Source organism: Toxorhynchites rutilus, chromosome 3, assembly GCF_029784135.1.
Source record: "Toxorhynchites rutilus septentrionalis strain SRP chromosome 3, ASM2978413v1, whole genome shotgun sequence".
Classification (NCBI taxonomy): domain Eukaryota; kingdom Metazoa; phylum Arthropoda; class Insecta; order Diptera; family Culicidae; genus Toxorhynchites; species Toxorhynchites rutilus.
In genome coordinates this window covers 159,530,823-159,544,856 of record NC_073746.1, presented here as the reverse complement: position 1 = coordinate 159,544,856, position 14,034 = coordinate 159,530,823, and the positions used below count along the sequence as shown (strand labels likewise).

The 14,034-nt window shown below is 37.4% G+C and overlaps 1 protein-coding gene across 1 annotated transcript in view; it reads right to left on the bottom strand.

Annotated features, from left to right (window-relative positions):
• The window catches only part of LOC129776406 (myosin-I heavy chain), a 133,384-nt gene extending 121,070 nt beyond the window's left edge, over nucleotides 1-12,314 (bottom strand). The window contains 1 exon segment of the mRNA XM_055782033.1: nucleotides 11,127-12,314. Within this exon segment, the coding sequence (XP_055638008.1) occupies nucleotides 11,127-11,217 (91 nt within the window). The 5' untranslated portion in view covers nucleotides 11,218-12,314.
• Between the last annotated feature and the right edge of the window lie 1,720 nt (nucleotides 12,315-14,034).

Sequence of the window (14,034 nt, the reverse complement as noted above, 5' to 3'; positions counted from 1 at the left end):
ATTCATGCATGATAGGCTATATATTCGTGAAAGGTTAGTAGCATGGCACATTGTGGTTCATTCAATATTGATATCCAAACAGTGGTCATATGATAACGAAAATTGTGATTTTGAATAGCTTCCATTATAAGTACCAAGTCTCAAAAAATATAGGAGAGGGTCGGCTTAAAATTTGCTGTATTTTTTGGTCGATTTGGCGTGGAATTACTTTACATTACAGTTCAATCAAATCCGATTGATTGATCCTATATAATTATGTTTCCAAATTGATTTTAATTACTTTGATTTAGTTTTGATTTCAACTCACGAAGTTTACTTGTCCGTACTTTATCCTTTTTGTGTTTTCAATAACTTATAGAAGACTTATAGCAGAGTGACCAGTTATTGTTTACTACGCTATTGTGCATAGGATGATTGTGCTGATGGACGCGACTGTTGAAAGTGGGTTCTTGTGTGCTGGTCGAAAACGAGTTACATTAGCGGCGCGTAAAATTTATGCGACACGATAGTGATTACAGGGTGGCAGAGGTTGCCTGTCAGTGTTATTTGTCACAACGTTTCTCTTGTACAGTTTTATTTACCGATGCATGCATGTTTATGATTGAACGTGTAATTATATGGTATTTGACGGATGCGATTTGTTCTGAAAAATTGTTTGTTTTGTTTACGCTATTATCATGGGCGTAAAACGTGAACTGGTAGTAGATTAACATTTGAAGAAATTTAGACCGTTCGAGATCTTAAGAGGGCTCAAACACATAGGTGTGAACGAGAGATTCATCTTCCGTACCATGAAAAGATACAAGGAGACGGGTACGTGTGAAGTCAACCAAAGGCGTGGAGCTCATCCAACGGTTAGGACCAAAATGATGGGGGAACGCGTAAGGGAACGAATCCACCGGAATTCGACACAATCAGGGTGGGTGATGGCGAAGGATTTGAATATTTCCCATATGTAGATCCAGAACATCATCACACATGGCTTTGGAACTCAAAGCGTAGAAATAACAGCGAGTTCACGGATTAACGAAGAAGCAAAAGAAGGCTAGAGTGATTCGAAGCAGGAAGTTGCTGCAGCGGCACGCTGATTGTGGTATTCTCTTTTCCGATGAATTTTGCTGATGTTCCTAAAACAAAAATTTGCAGTGCAACGGTTCCAAAAAGTGTCGAGAATGATGGTATGGGGTGGAATTTCACAAAATGTTAAGCTTCCACTACTTTTTATTGAGTCAGGTGTACAAATCAATACTAATTACTACATCGAGTATGTTGTGAAGATCCACTTATTGCTCCATGCTTCGACATTGATTCCAGATAGAAATTACTGTTTTCAACAGGATTCTATCCCTTCTCATCAATCGAAAGTAACACAGAAATGGTGTTCCCATGATTTGGCCCATTTAATATCCTCACAAGAATGGCCTGCCTCATCAACGGATCTTAATCTTTTGGATTACCTTGCATGGGGATACATACCCATTGGAAGCACAAAACCTCACACTATTGAAACTTTAGAGAAACTCTTGATCAATAGTTGAGACAATAAAGGGTGTTCGGATCAAAAAGTGGTCAAACTAAATTGCGTGTAAATCGATTATTTGTTTATTAAAAAAATCAATGTATCTTTCTTTTTGAAGTTCAATATGTATAAAAGACGGAAAAAATACTCAATTAAGATTCCGGTCGACCTAGTCCAGATTGGCGAGCCTTTCGTTTGACGCAAATTTCACCTTTTCCACTTTCTTCGCCGCAGAACGCCAGTTTGCGTTGAACTGCTTCTCGCTGCTAACAGCTTTTTGGGTCTTCTTAAGATTCTACTTAACTATCGCCCGATATTTTTCGATTGGGCGAAGTTCTGGTGTGTTGGGAGGGTTCTTATCCTTGGGCACAACCTGCATCTTGTTAGCGGCATACCACTCCATGGCCTTTTTTTCCATAATGGCAGGATGCCAAATCCGGACAAAACAGCACAGACAAGTCATGTTTCTTCAGGAAAGGCAGCAAACGCTTTTGAAGACACTCTTTCACGTAAATTTCCTGGTTGACGGTCCCGGTTGCAACGAAAATGTCGCTTTTCAAGCCACAGGTACAGATAGCTTGCCAAACGAGATATTTCTTGGCAAACTTTGATTGTTTAATATGCTTGAAAATGTCTGCCACCTTTCCCCTTCCGGTTGCTGTATAATACTCTTGTCCAGGAAGCTGTCTGAAGTCTGCCTTGACGTAGATTTCGTCGTCCATTACCACGCAATCAAACTTTGTCAACAATGTCGTATACAGCTTCCGAGATCTTGTTTTTGCCGTAAGGTTTTGCTTATTGTTGCGATTTGGAGTCACTACCTTCTTATAAGCCGATAGTCCGGATCGTTTTTCAGCTTCATGCACGGTTGTAGACGATATTCCCAACTTACTTGCGACATCTCGAACGGAGAGGTTGGGGTTGCGCTTGAAAGCGCTAGCCACTCTTTTGTTCGTCACTGCGGCTCCCGGCTTTCGATTTCCCCCAGATCCAGGCTTTCTAGTTGTCGACAAACTTTCCCCGAACACTTTTGACGTGGGACTACGTCTAACCGAAGTATATGGGGGGTAAAATTAAAACCTAAACACAGAACATGCAGGAAAAAATGAAAGATTCCAAATGCTTATAACTCGAACATTTCTTACTGGATCGGAAAGATGTTTGCATCAATTGATACGGAATATTTCTACGCTTCTATCGCAATTAATAAAATGTTATTTTTCATTAGATAAACAATTGAATAACTGTGAAATGTCAAGCGTTATCTAAACGCCCTAACTGCCTAGTTTTGATTGGCCCGATTCACGGTTTCCCGAACACAGACTTCGAAATCAATGTACTTGTGGGAATCCGCTTAGCAAATATACATGCAAGTAGGGGGTATTTTTGTTCCAACCGAGCTGTGTTTCCCTAACACGGACTTCGAAATCAATGTGCCTGGGGAATCCACTTTGCAAATACATGAAAGTCGGGGGTATTTTTGTTCCGACTGAAATGTGTTTTCCTAACACAGACTTCAAATCCATGGAGCCTGCGGAAATTGGCATTGCAAATACATGCAATTCGGGGGCATTTTTATTCCGGCTGAAATGTGTTTACCTATTACAGACTTCTAAACGAAGCTGTCTGGAGAACTCGGAATTGCAAATACATGCAAATCGGGGGCATTCTTGTTCCGACTGAAATGTGCTTGTTTAACACAGACTTCAGTCCAAGATGTCATCATACCAAACGTAAAAGGACTGTCATTAAATTTACTTGTAACGAAGAACATAATATATCCAAAGGCATGAATTGACCTCACATGGCATTATACAATTTTTTTACTCACAAAGCAAATATATTGAACTCAATTGAATTCGGAAATTATTTTATTCAATCAAAAATTAAATCAATACAAACAAATAATTACTAAGCTAAGGTAGTCCCGCGTCAACCTTGCGGTTATATCGTAGATATAACCCACTCATTTTTATTACTTTGGTGACGGTTGATTTGGCCACATTCAACGATTTTGCTATTTCTGCGTGCGTGTAGTTTAGATTTTCACGACGCATGTACAAAATTTTGATTCGTCGCTCCTCTTGCTTTGACGCCATTTTGATAACTAAAGATCTAATGTCAAAATTCAAATAGAGGCATCATTCTACACACACAAACCTACAAAATGAGGGGTGATCAGGTTTTTTATATGAATGATTAGAAAAAAATATTTTTAATATGTTTTAAATATATTATAATTTAAGTTGACCCCTTTTTGATCCGAACACCCTTTATCCCTCAAAAAGTGGTGCGTGCCAGTTGCGAAGCATTCAAGAAACTTCTACGGCTGGTTACAAACGAAAAAGGTAAGAGGTTCGAGCAGAGCATGCAATTTATTAATAACTAGCTGACCCGGCGAACTTCGTTCCACTCATTTTTTTTCTATATGAATTCATTCAGTCATTTAGGTTTTTTACTACGGGAACGATCGTGGGTTCAATCGCAGAACTCTTCATTGATTGATCTTCTAATTGATCCTTTACAATTTCTTTTTACTATAAATTTCTTATTACTTTTACTAAAACTGGTCATTATTAAGTGATTTACAGACGCGGTTTTCGCTCAAGATTCTTGATTCACTTGCAAATAACATGTTTCTTCGTTACATGGAATAGATGTTTGATGCAGAAACGTAAATTTTCATTCATTATTTTATTTTCAAAACCCGTTGTCCCACCTGAGAATCTATTGCTGTTTTCGCTTCACACCAACGGAACATGAAGATTACTTCCGCAATCGCGAAATCCCATTGGACTATCAACGATATCATTGTAGAACAAATGGGAACTCAATTTTCCGAATTTTCCGACTTTCCTTCAGAGTTTTTCAAAATATTTCCGATTTTTCTCGCCGCTATTTTGATCTACGGGAAGAAACAAATAAATACAACAGAATGAAGATGGCTCAAATCGAACCATTCCTTCCTCGGTCTTTGAAATCAGCGGGGCCGTTAAAGGCGATCTGTCGTAATGGTAACATCCGTACGTCTCACGCTGAAGGTCACGAGTTCAATTCTCATTCCCGACATTCTTCCAAAAAACGGTGCCGTTGGTGAATACTTGATGGACACAGATTTTATTTGATAATGTGATGATTTGTTGATTATTTTAATGTGTTTTGTAGAATGTATAACGCTAAGTTCTACCTAGGGCCTACAGATAAAACGAACCATTCTAATTCTACAAGTCATTAGTTTTCAGAATTAACGTGTACCATTTGTATCACCTTGTGGAAAGCCAAAATGTACGTCGCCTCGCACAATTTGATGTCGCGATTATAAGGTTTTGGTACCTCCCGCAGCAGCTGCAATTACACGATTTGACCAGAACCGCACCGCATACTCGTTGTTAGATGATTCGCTTGGTATGCACTCCGTCTGCGTCAATCAAATGGTCATTTTTTCCCGCTTTTGTTTTCGCTTACAGTGGCAAAGAAGTTCGTCGCTTATGCGCTTGCGTTATGTGGCGTGAAGGCAAAGTTGTCGATCAACGATCAACGGGGAAGAGTGAGAGGGAGCCGCGGGAGCACACATTTTGCTCCTTTTCGATCAGTTGATGTCGAATAGTGTACCACGATGTGAACAGAGTACGGGGTAAGAAGGTTCGGCAGAATGATTGAATGTACAATGTGCGTTTGACGAAGCACATGTTCTTCTAATTTATGGTGGCTTTTGTCTCATGAATATACAATTTGCGTACGGTTCGGTTTCGTTAATAGAGTTGGGCCAGGTGTTTCGCAATGAATGATCGCTATTTATTGAGTAGAATGATATTAGAAGACAAATTTAAGACAGTTGTGAAATTTAAGTCTATAAACCGAAAAGTGTAACTATAGAAGACAAGTTTATAACGCGCTTACTGGGAAAAATGGCCTCTTGAAACTCTTCGGAAACTAGCAAGAATCTAAACCAATATGAACAATCCTGATAGTTAATGAAAGGATTCTACTATGCAAGTTTGACAGTTATGGCATGCTTTGAAAAATAATAAAAAATATGCTCTCGAAGCCACTTCCAGTTCACTGCATCGTTTCTGTGAGATTTTTGTTGTCTAGAACCGATTTCTTTTGAATCGTTAATATCTCTTCAATTAATGGATGAATTTTGATTCCAAATATGTGTATTTTTTGTAAGAAAAAAACATCCCCACCTATGTTTTTGTCCGAAACATATATAGTGGAAATAGTAAGACAAGTGAACAATGTAGCGAATTAATGAGGTCAATTTACTTCCAAAAAAAATGGTTTCATCTTCGTAATTATTGATTGTATTCGTTTTTTACACACCCAAACTAGCGTTGGCAGAAAACATTTCCGCTTCGGCAGAAATAATTCTTTCTCGTGTACCAAAGGGTCAAATTTGCAAATAAAAGCATCTGTTTAAATTTCATCTCTGTTGGGATTGTACCAAAAAACAACATACAATGTCAACGGAGATCGAACCATGGCCAGATGAAACGGAAGGCTGTATAACACGACCACACTATCCGCATAGCTACTGGTGCTGTTGCATAAATGCGTGATAATATTAAAGAGGTATATTATAAAATGAAGTTGGAAAGTGTTTTCTAAGAGTAAAAAGAAAAGCATAAACGATAATCTATATATTTCTCAGTCTGGGCTTTAATACGTGCTTTTTTGCAATGTGTCTTCTGTTTCGCTCGCTCATATTGATCCTATATTGCTATAGCAAATATAGATTCAAATGATTGACATATAAAATTGAAGCCAATGAACTGATCTTCTTTGAAATAATATAACACTTAGAAAAAACTGAATTTTTGTTTTCGAATTTATTGATTGTATTTGTTTTTCATAGCTTACATGGTTTCGGGGACAAGGGCGCTATGTTTTTTTCATATTTTTTTTAAAGCTGAGGTTTTTCACAAAAAAAACATAACATAACAGATATATTTTCACACAACAAATATTAGAGAGGTGTTCTTTTTCGTTTTTGAGTTATGATTTTTCAAAGTAAACACGTTTTCAGTTCAATATTTCTATGTGACTACACCATATCTATGTGACTAGAATCCAATTTTGAAAATAGTGTGGTATTTTTCAAAAAAACCAACTCATCGATTTAAACTGATCATCTGAATCGGCCCAATAGTTGAACACGTTGAGCCCCGATTTTTTCTTGTTTCGCTTTCCATTCAGCCCGCATCAAGAGCGTTTGAACAATATCAGTGTCGGTCCCAGCTCCCAAAGATATTTATTGTATAAATAGAAAATAAACAGAAATTCAACTAAAAAGCAGTCACATTTTGTAAAACACCCGAAAACAAACCGTATATATTTTTATTTTATTATTTTGTAACTGTCAGTCCCAGTCAGTCAGCGCTTTCCTACCAAAAAGCTCAATGTCGACCCGTAGGGACCGACGCTGGGCTCATCGTGTTAAAAGTTATGAAAACAGTTAAGGTTTATTACCCATTTTTTTTTGCGCGGGAGTAAAAAACCGCGTAAAAGAATCCGCGTGCAAAAAAAACCGCGTTGATTCGAAAATCCGCGTAAAAAACCGCGTTAATTGGAAAATCCGCATAAAAAAAAACAGGTCACCTAAAATCTACGTAAGCATCGTGATAGAGTGCGGAACTAATTTCCGTCATAAGCGCTAAGTTCCGTCGCAAGCACTGATTACCGTCATATGCTCTAACGGAGCATGAAGAAGAAATTGTTGTTTATTGTTTACAATTCATCCATCGCACTTCAAGGTCTACATGAATACTACACTTAAACTACATTTAAAATTCGATCACGGAAAACCTTCCAACTCACATTAAAATCAAACAAATAATAAAAAGAACTAAAAAGCACACACATAGATGAAACTGAAACTGCTGAGCGTAATCTGTTCGGTGTGGTGGAAGTCGTAGAAAACTCCGCTGTCTGAGTGGTCGTAGTACGACATTAATATTGATTTGAGCGAGAATCCATGGGTCATCTATCTCACCAAGGAGAAGTTTTCCGACGAATGTAGATTTAATTATGTCCCGTCTCTTCTCCAGTGTATCCATCCCAGCAGACGGCATCGGCTTTCATATGATGGGAACTCATTTGGATTTTGCCAAGGCAGAAATCTCAATGCGTACCTCAGAAACTTTGATTCTATTCTCCCAATCCTGTAGATCCATACCCTGCGAAAGGGGCTCCATACTACAACCGCTGTTTCCAATGTGGATCGAACTAAACTAAAATACAGAGATCTTAAGTTTAAAAATCCAAGATGGTGGCCGCTACAAAATGGCGAATTACATATTTTCTCAAAACCATCTATATGGGTTTTTCCCAAACCCCATCAATATGGGTATCAAATGAAAGGGCTTGACTAGTAGAACACAGTTATTCATGAGTAATGCAAATTCAAAATGACCGCCACCACAAAATGGCGGATTACATAATTTCTCAAAACCCCATATTAATCAAATGAAAGGGATTGATTAGTAGAACACAGTTATTTAGAAAAAAAATGTAAATCCAAGATGGCTGCCACCACAAAATGGCGGATTACTGTAAAAAGTAAAAAAAAAAATTTTTAAGTTAGACGGTTTAATGTTCTAAAAGCTAGAAAATAATTAGGCAAGTAGCAGTTAGTAGTTATCACATCCCTTCCTTCATTAATCTAAAGCAATGATGGGACTAAAATATTAATATATATTGGAAAAAAGGGGAAACACAGATTTTTTCGGACCACCTTAGAATGGAAATGGGCACCCTAATAATAAACAAAAAACAGGAAGTGGGTTATATCTATGGTATAACCGCAAGGGTGACGTAGGACTATCATTGATTTAGAGATCATTTGTATGAAGTTGAATCTGAATTCATTCTGAATGAATGAATATTTGGAGAACTTCGAAAACGAGAGCGTTACGTTGGAGGCACAAGGTTTTATGCATCCAATATTGGATACGGAAATATCCTACTGATGGGGAAGAATAATCTTCAGAAGCTATCCTGTTGATTGCGATTGATTGAAAAATCACAAAACCTAATGTATTTGGTCACAGTGTTACATGGATAGAAAACATTAAAATAAACTCTTTCATATGAATGTAATTTTAAATTCCCAGAGGAACTGGCAGATTATTTTCAGTAACGATTAGATATTTCCACATTTTCCTCGATACTGGAAGCCCACCAGTGGTTAATGCTAACTCGATAACCATCTGTTAATAGCACTTGATTGAAACATATTTGGTCACAGTGTTACATGGATAGAAAACATTCAAATAAACTCTTTCACATGAATGTATTTTTAAATTCCTAGAGGAACTGGCAGATTATTTTCCGGATCTTTCTCGATCTAAACGGAAAGAATTCCGTGCGTGTATGTGTGTGTGTGTGTAGCGGCTGCTTCGAGATCTTCCCGGGGAACCGTTTGTAGCATCACTATCCTCCTGATGGATTCCCTTCTGGCCTAAGGTGCACAAACAGGCTCTTGGTGACACCGTTCATTGGTGAAAGCGCATGATAAATGAAGAGCTTCACCACAACAGCGACAACATGCTCCAATTGCTGTTCAATTAGAACTGAGTGGATTTCCGAGCGGCGCTCGCTTATATACCGATTGGTGATTTCAATAGCCTATTTTGAAAGCAAATTTAAGACTATTGAAACAAGTTTTTGGATCAGAAAGTAACAAGTATAGAACGCGTAGACATTTTATTATTCGAATGAAGTGTTTATCATACCATTTCGTTCAGTTGTTTAGGAGCATTAACACTCAAAATCTCGGTCTCCGGCGTAACGCTTTCGTTTTCGAAACTTTGATTTTACACCCCGGTATAGAAATGAAAGACGTAGTCCTACGTCAAAATACGGGTCTAATACTTTGCGATAAGGAACAAAACTACCACTTTTCACGAAAATTTGAGAACCACTAGATCGATGGTACATATTTTTGGAAGAAAAAGTACAGATGAGAAAAATTTTCAAACCCTCTGATACATTAATTTTTTAATTGATTAAAATGTGGCAACACTGCAAGGACACTTTTTTTTAGTAATCCGTTTATTTTTACAGGCTCAGTTACATAGTTTTAAAGGAGCCCAACTCCTGTGCCAGAACCCTGCTTTGACGGAGTATAGCCCTATTTCACAATTTCAAGAAAAATTCGTGGTAAGTGGATTATCCCGATAAGAATATGTATGATCCCAAGAACGCCTATTTGACTTAATTGATATGTCAAATGACAACTGTATTCCCAGAATGGACTAATGAGATTGGAAATTCCCTGTTTGGAAACAGTTTTGTACATGCAATGAGACTAATAATTATGCTATACAAATGGGCGTGTTTGACAACTATGTTTTGGACAGGATTGTTTACATTGTTTACTTAACCCTTTGAGGGTGGAGTAAATTTTGTGAGCATATGCCAAAAATGCGGATGAGTTTAGGTATATTTAAAAAAATCTCATCAACGTAGACAACTGATTAGGTCACAAAAGTCGTATTTATGAAGAAAAAACACATAAAAAGTGGGGTTTATAGAAAATATCAGCATTAACTACTTTATTTATATATTATTATTTTTCAAATAATAAGATAATTATATTTATACAATTTCATTCATATTTACGGTTTGCTGCACAAAGCACGTAAAATCTTCTTTTATAAATGTTCCCGAAAGACAAAATCCCAAATTAAAAGGTGCAAGTCAAAAATGATTACATAAAGCAAAAAGAGCGCAATCACGCTATCCCCCGTATTCAAACGGTTAAAGTCATCAAACATCCAAATGAATGTGACCTCCATGACTTCACCTCGTTGAATCATTAGTCTAAGATCTTGTTATACTGAATGATGCTTACGAATATTCGCAAGCAATAATTCATCATGAGTGCACCCTTACATCACTGACACTTGTACTTCATAAATTAGACAACAGACGGATGCATCCATAAAAAATTGTATAACCCTCAAAAGCTGAAATGAAATGAACTGCAATCCATTGCCCAATAAGTGCACTGCTCAGGTCATACATTTTTACATTTCTTTCCGGTGGCAAATTTGTGCATTTGAATCAAGACGATTACAGATAATTTACAAACATTTAAACTGAAAAGGTTTCTTTGTTGTTAATACAAAACGGAATTTAGTGTGTTAACCAGTGAAAAAAAATATCAGTAGAATTTTGTTTAAAAATATTCTGATTGCTTTTATGAATCGGGTTCCTGCGTCCCAAATGGAAGTGTGTGATCATATCAGGTATCACAATAACTTCCACTATTTATCACGCGATAAATGAAATTCCGTCGAAACATGTTCCAGGTTCCACGTCTAGACATTCTTTCGAGATACACACAGACACTCACGCATGCAAATCCAGCTCGAGCATCTCTCCCTAATCTCGGTTCCACCAGGCTATCCCACCAATCGTAAACTCTTCGATATGATTGTTTTGTCTATGGGTTGCGTGTGTATCATAACGGTTCTGCGTCATATTTCGAGTTTGGTCTCGTTCCACCCGAAACCCGCTCGGATGTGGCGAGTGTTTTGGACGACGACGAGTCCGAGAAGAAATGTGTACCAGCTCTGGAATCACCCCCCGGGATACTCACCTTGCAGCTTCTTCTCGGTTTCCCAAAACTTCTGCAGCTCGGTAAAATACTTGTCCAATATAAACACCTTCGAAAGACCCAGGGTGGCCATTTTTGGAGAGATCTAATTTATGAACGCTTAATTGTTCTGCTGTGGTGTGTGAGAGAGGCACTGAAGGAGTTGCCGAATGCACGCGAGAAACACTCCAAATAACAAGACACACACAATCGCGGAGGAAGGTGGTTGCAAATTTTGAACTCGGCGCTCGCCAGGGTCCAATTAAACAGCATACAAAAAGGAGAGTATAAATTTTAATCAACTTTTTTTATCGCCTCTTTTCCTTATTTTGTTTTGTTTCGTAGTGCTTGTTTTTTTTATCTCCAAGACACTTTACACTGGTTGTAATTATCGGTTAGTCGATTCTTCCTTTGACAGTGCTCTTCTGTTACGCCGAGCTTTTCGGCGCTGCCCTTAAGTATGTGAATCCATTCCACTTCTACACCTTCTCAGTACACAGATTTTTCTTCTGCTCGTATTCTCCGTCACGATCACTTCAGGTTTCTTCAATTCTTCACTCTTCTGCCCTCACTCTTTCTGTGTGTATAGGTGTGTTGTTTTGTTGAAGCCTGTTAAATTTTCTTCTTCATAACACTCAATATTCTTCATCACATGCGCGAGATCCACACAATTCCATATTTATTTTCATTTCTTTCTGCCGCAGCCTATGATTTATAATGCTTCTTCTAGGAACCTTCCCCCTTGTTCGCCTTTTATTATGTTTTCTTCCTTATTGCACACCGTGCCTTATCTCGCTAAGCAAGAAGGTGATCGCGGATTTAAGCGATCCAATCTTTTCCAATCGATCACTCTCGAACCCGATCATTCTGTGGCCCAACAAGTACAAATCTTTCATGCTCCACGCAAACCACTTTTCAATTAGTATTCCAGCAACCATTCCACCTAATTGCATCAATTTTCAAATCGTTGTTCACTCACAGTTTTGAACCTCTCCGGGTTGTTCAAACAACACACACAAAATAAACAATAACTATAACAATAACAATAAAAATTACACGGCAGCGAAACGAAGTGCACTTCTTGTTCGAACGGAAACTTTCTCAAGACTGAAGCCAAGAAAGCGCCGATCATGCTTCGGAACCAGTCCTGGCGGAAATCTTGCACACGAAAGCCAACCCAAAACCAAAGCGAGAGAAGATGAAGAACTTGACCACCGCTGCCGCCACCGTCGGGTGTGCCTCGTTTGGGACTTACACAGCGCAGTTGTTGAATGGGGATCACACGAACACTGCCACCAGTCACAAGCGAAGCGAACGAAAAAGGACTGGCACTCTGGCGCAAGAAGTGAATGATCGGCAAAGCTCACTCCAACCACTGTTGCGCGCCAGCAGTGGCCGGAGATTTGTTGGAAGAAAAAAGCTTTCGATCATTGATTCACCCAACAGTGCAGCTGGGATCGTTTTTGGCAGAAATGTTATGAGGTGTAAGAGTTTAATTTCGACATTTCCCTATAGATGACTACAGCCATGGTCGGAATAAATATAATATAAACACTGGTCTACTAAACATCCAAAAACATTTTTTATTTCATAGCAACTTTTCGAGCTGTCGGTTTCATAATCTTTTGACATTATTTTGCTTCGAAGACGTTCCACTTTCAGTGCTAATGGTTTCTTCCTAATACGTATAATACGTATAATACGTTGATGGAAGACGAGCACCGGTTTGGTACATTGTGATCCTGGCGTGATATGTTCTAATATTTTAGGAAACGTTGCAGTTTGCCAAATCTACTGCGAACAAAGCGCCCAAACATTTCCGTAAAAGAAAAACTGTGAAATCCAAAATTACAATATTCGTGTAGTTTACGATCCACTGCTGAAGTGGAACATTAATAATGGAAATGAAGACAAACGCAGGTTTCTCGGATTGGTATATGGTCAGAAAATATGGGGCCTGCCGTAGTGCGATCGGTCTGTGAGAAGGCTACCTTTGTTTTTTGCGCTTGGAAGGAACAAAACAGGACGCTTAAGCAGAGGCTAGTAGCTAGAAAGACAACGTTTTTTCATTGCACTTTTTTTTATTCTCTTTTTCGTTTATTTCACGCCATCCTCAAAAGCTTCGAGATAGAAATTTAAAAAAATTAATGAACATGCATCTCACTAAGGTGTATCAAGAAAACTTATCAAAAAAAATTTCATCTAAAATTTAAGTACTAAAAAAAATATCGAAATTTTGAAAACATTTTTTTTTATTTAGAGATTTAGTACTAGTATTATTCATATTTAAATGTGTTCCTACGGCTTTTCTAGATATGTGTGATTTTTTTCAGTGTTGCGCAGTACAAAAAATATTTTTTTTATATTTTGTGCATTTTGCTAAAGTGTATCGATCAATATTTAAAAAAAAAATTCATCAAATAATCAAATACTAAAAAAAATTGAAATTAATTTTTATTTGTATTTAAAATTAAAGTCTATTTTTATTATTTTGAGATTCAGTACTACTTTTGTTTGTATTCGAATTTCTTCCTACATCTATTTTAGGTATTTGTGATTTTTTTTCAGAATTTTAGAGTGATTTTCGCGGTACAAAAAAAATTATTTATATTTTGAGGCATTTCGAAATTTTGAAAAAAAAAACTTTAAACCCACTTTTGCTAATTTTTATTTAAACGTGTTCTTATGTGTTATTTGAATTGCGCGAAAAAAAATACTTTTTTGCCTTTGGGCATTTTTAATTTTTTTTAATTTAAAGGCTCAGTACTGCTCTAATATTTATTTAATTTTTTATATGTCTAAATTTTGTCGGTATATTCGGAACATTGCGCTATACAAAGATTTTTTTCTTGTATCTTAAAATATATGAGATTATCTTTACATTGGATTTAGATGGTTTACCGAATTCATA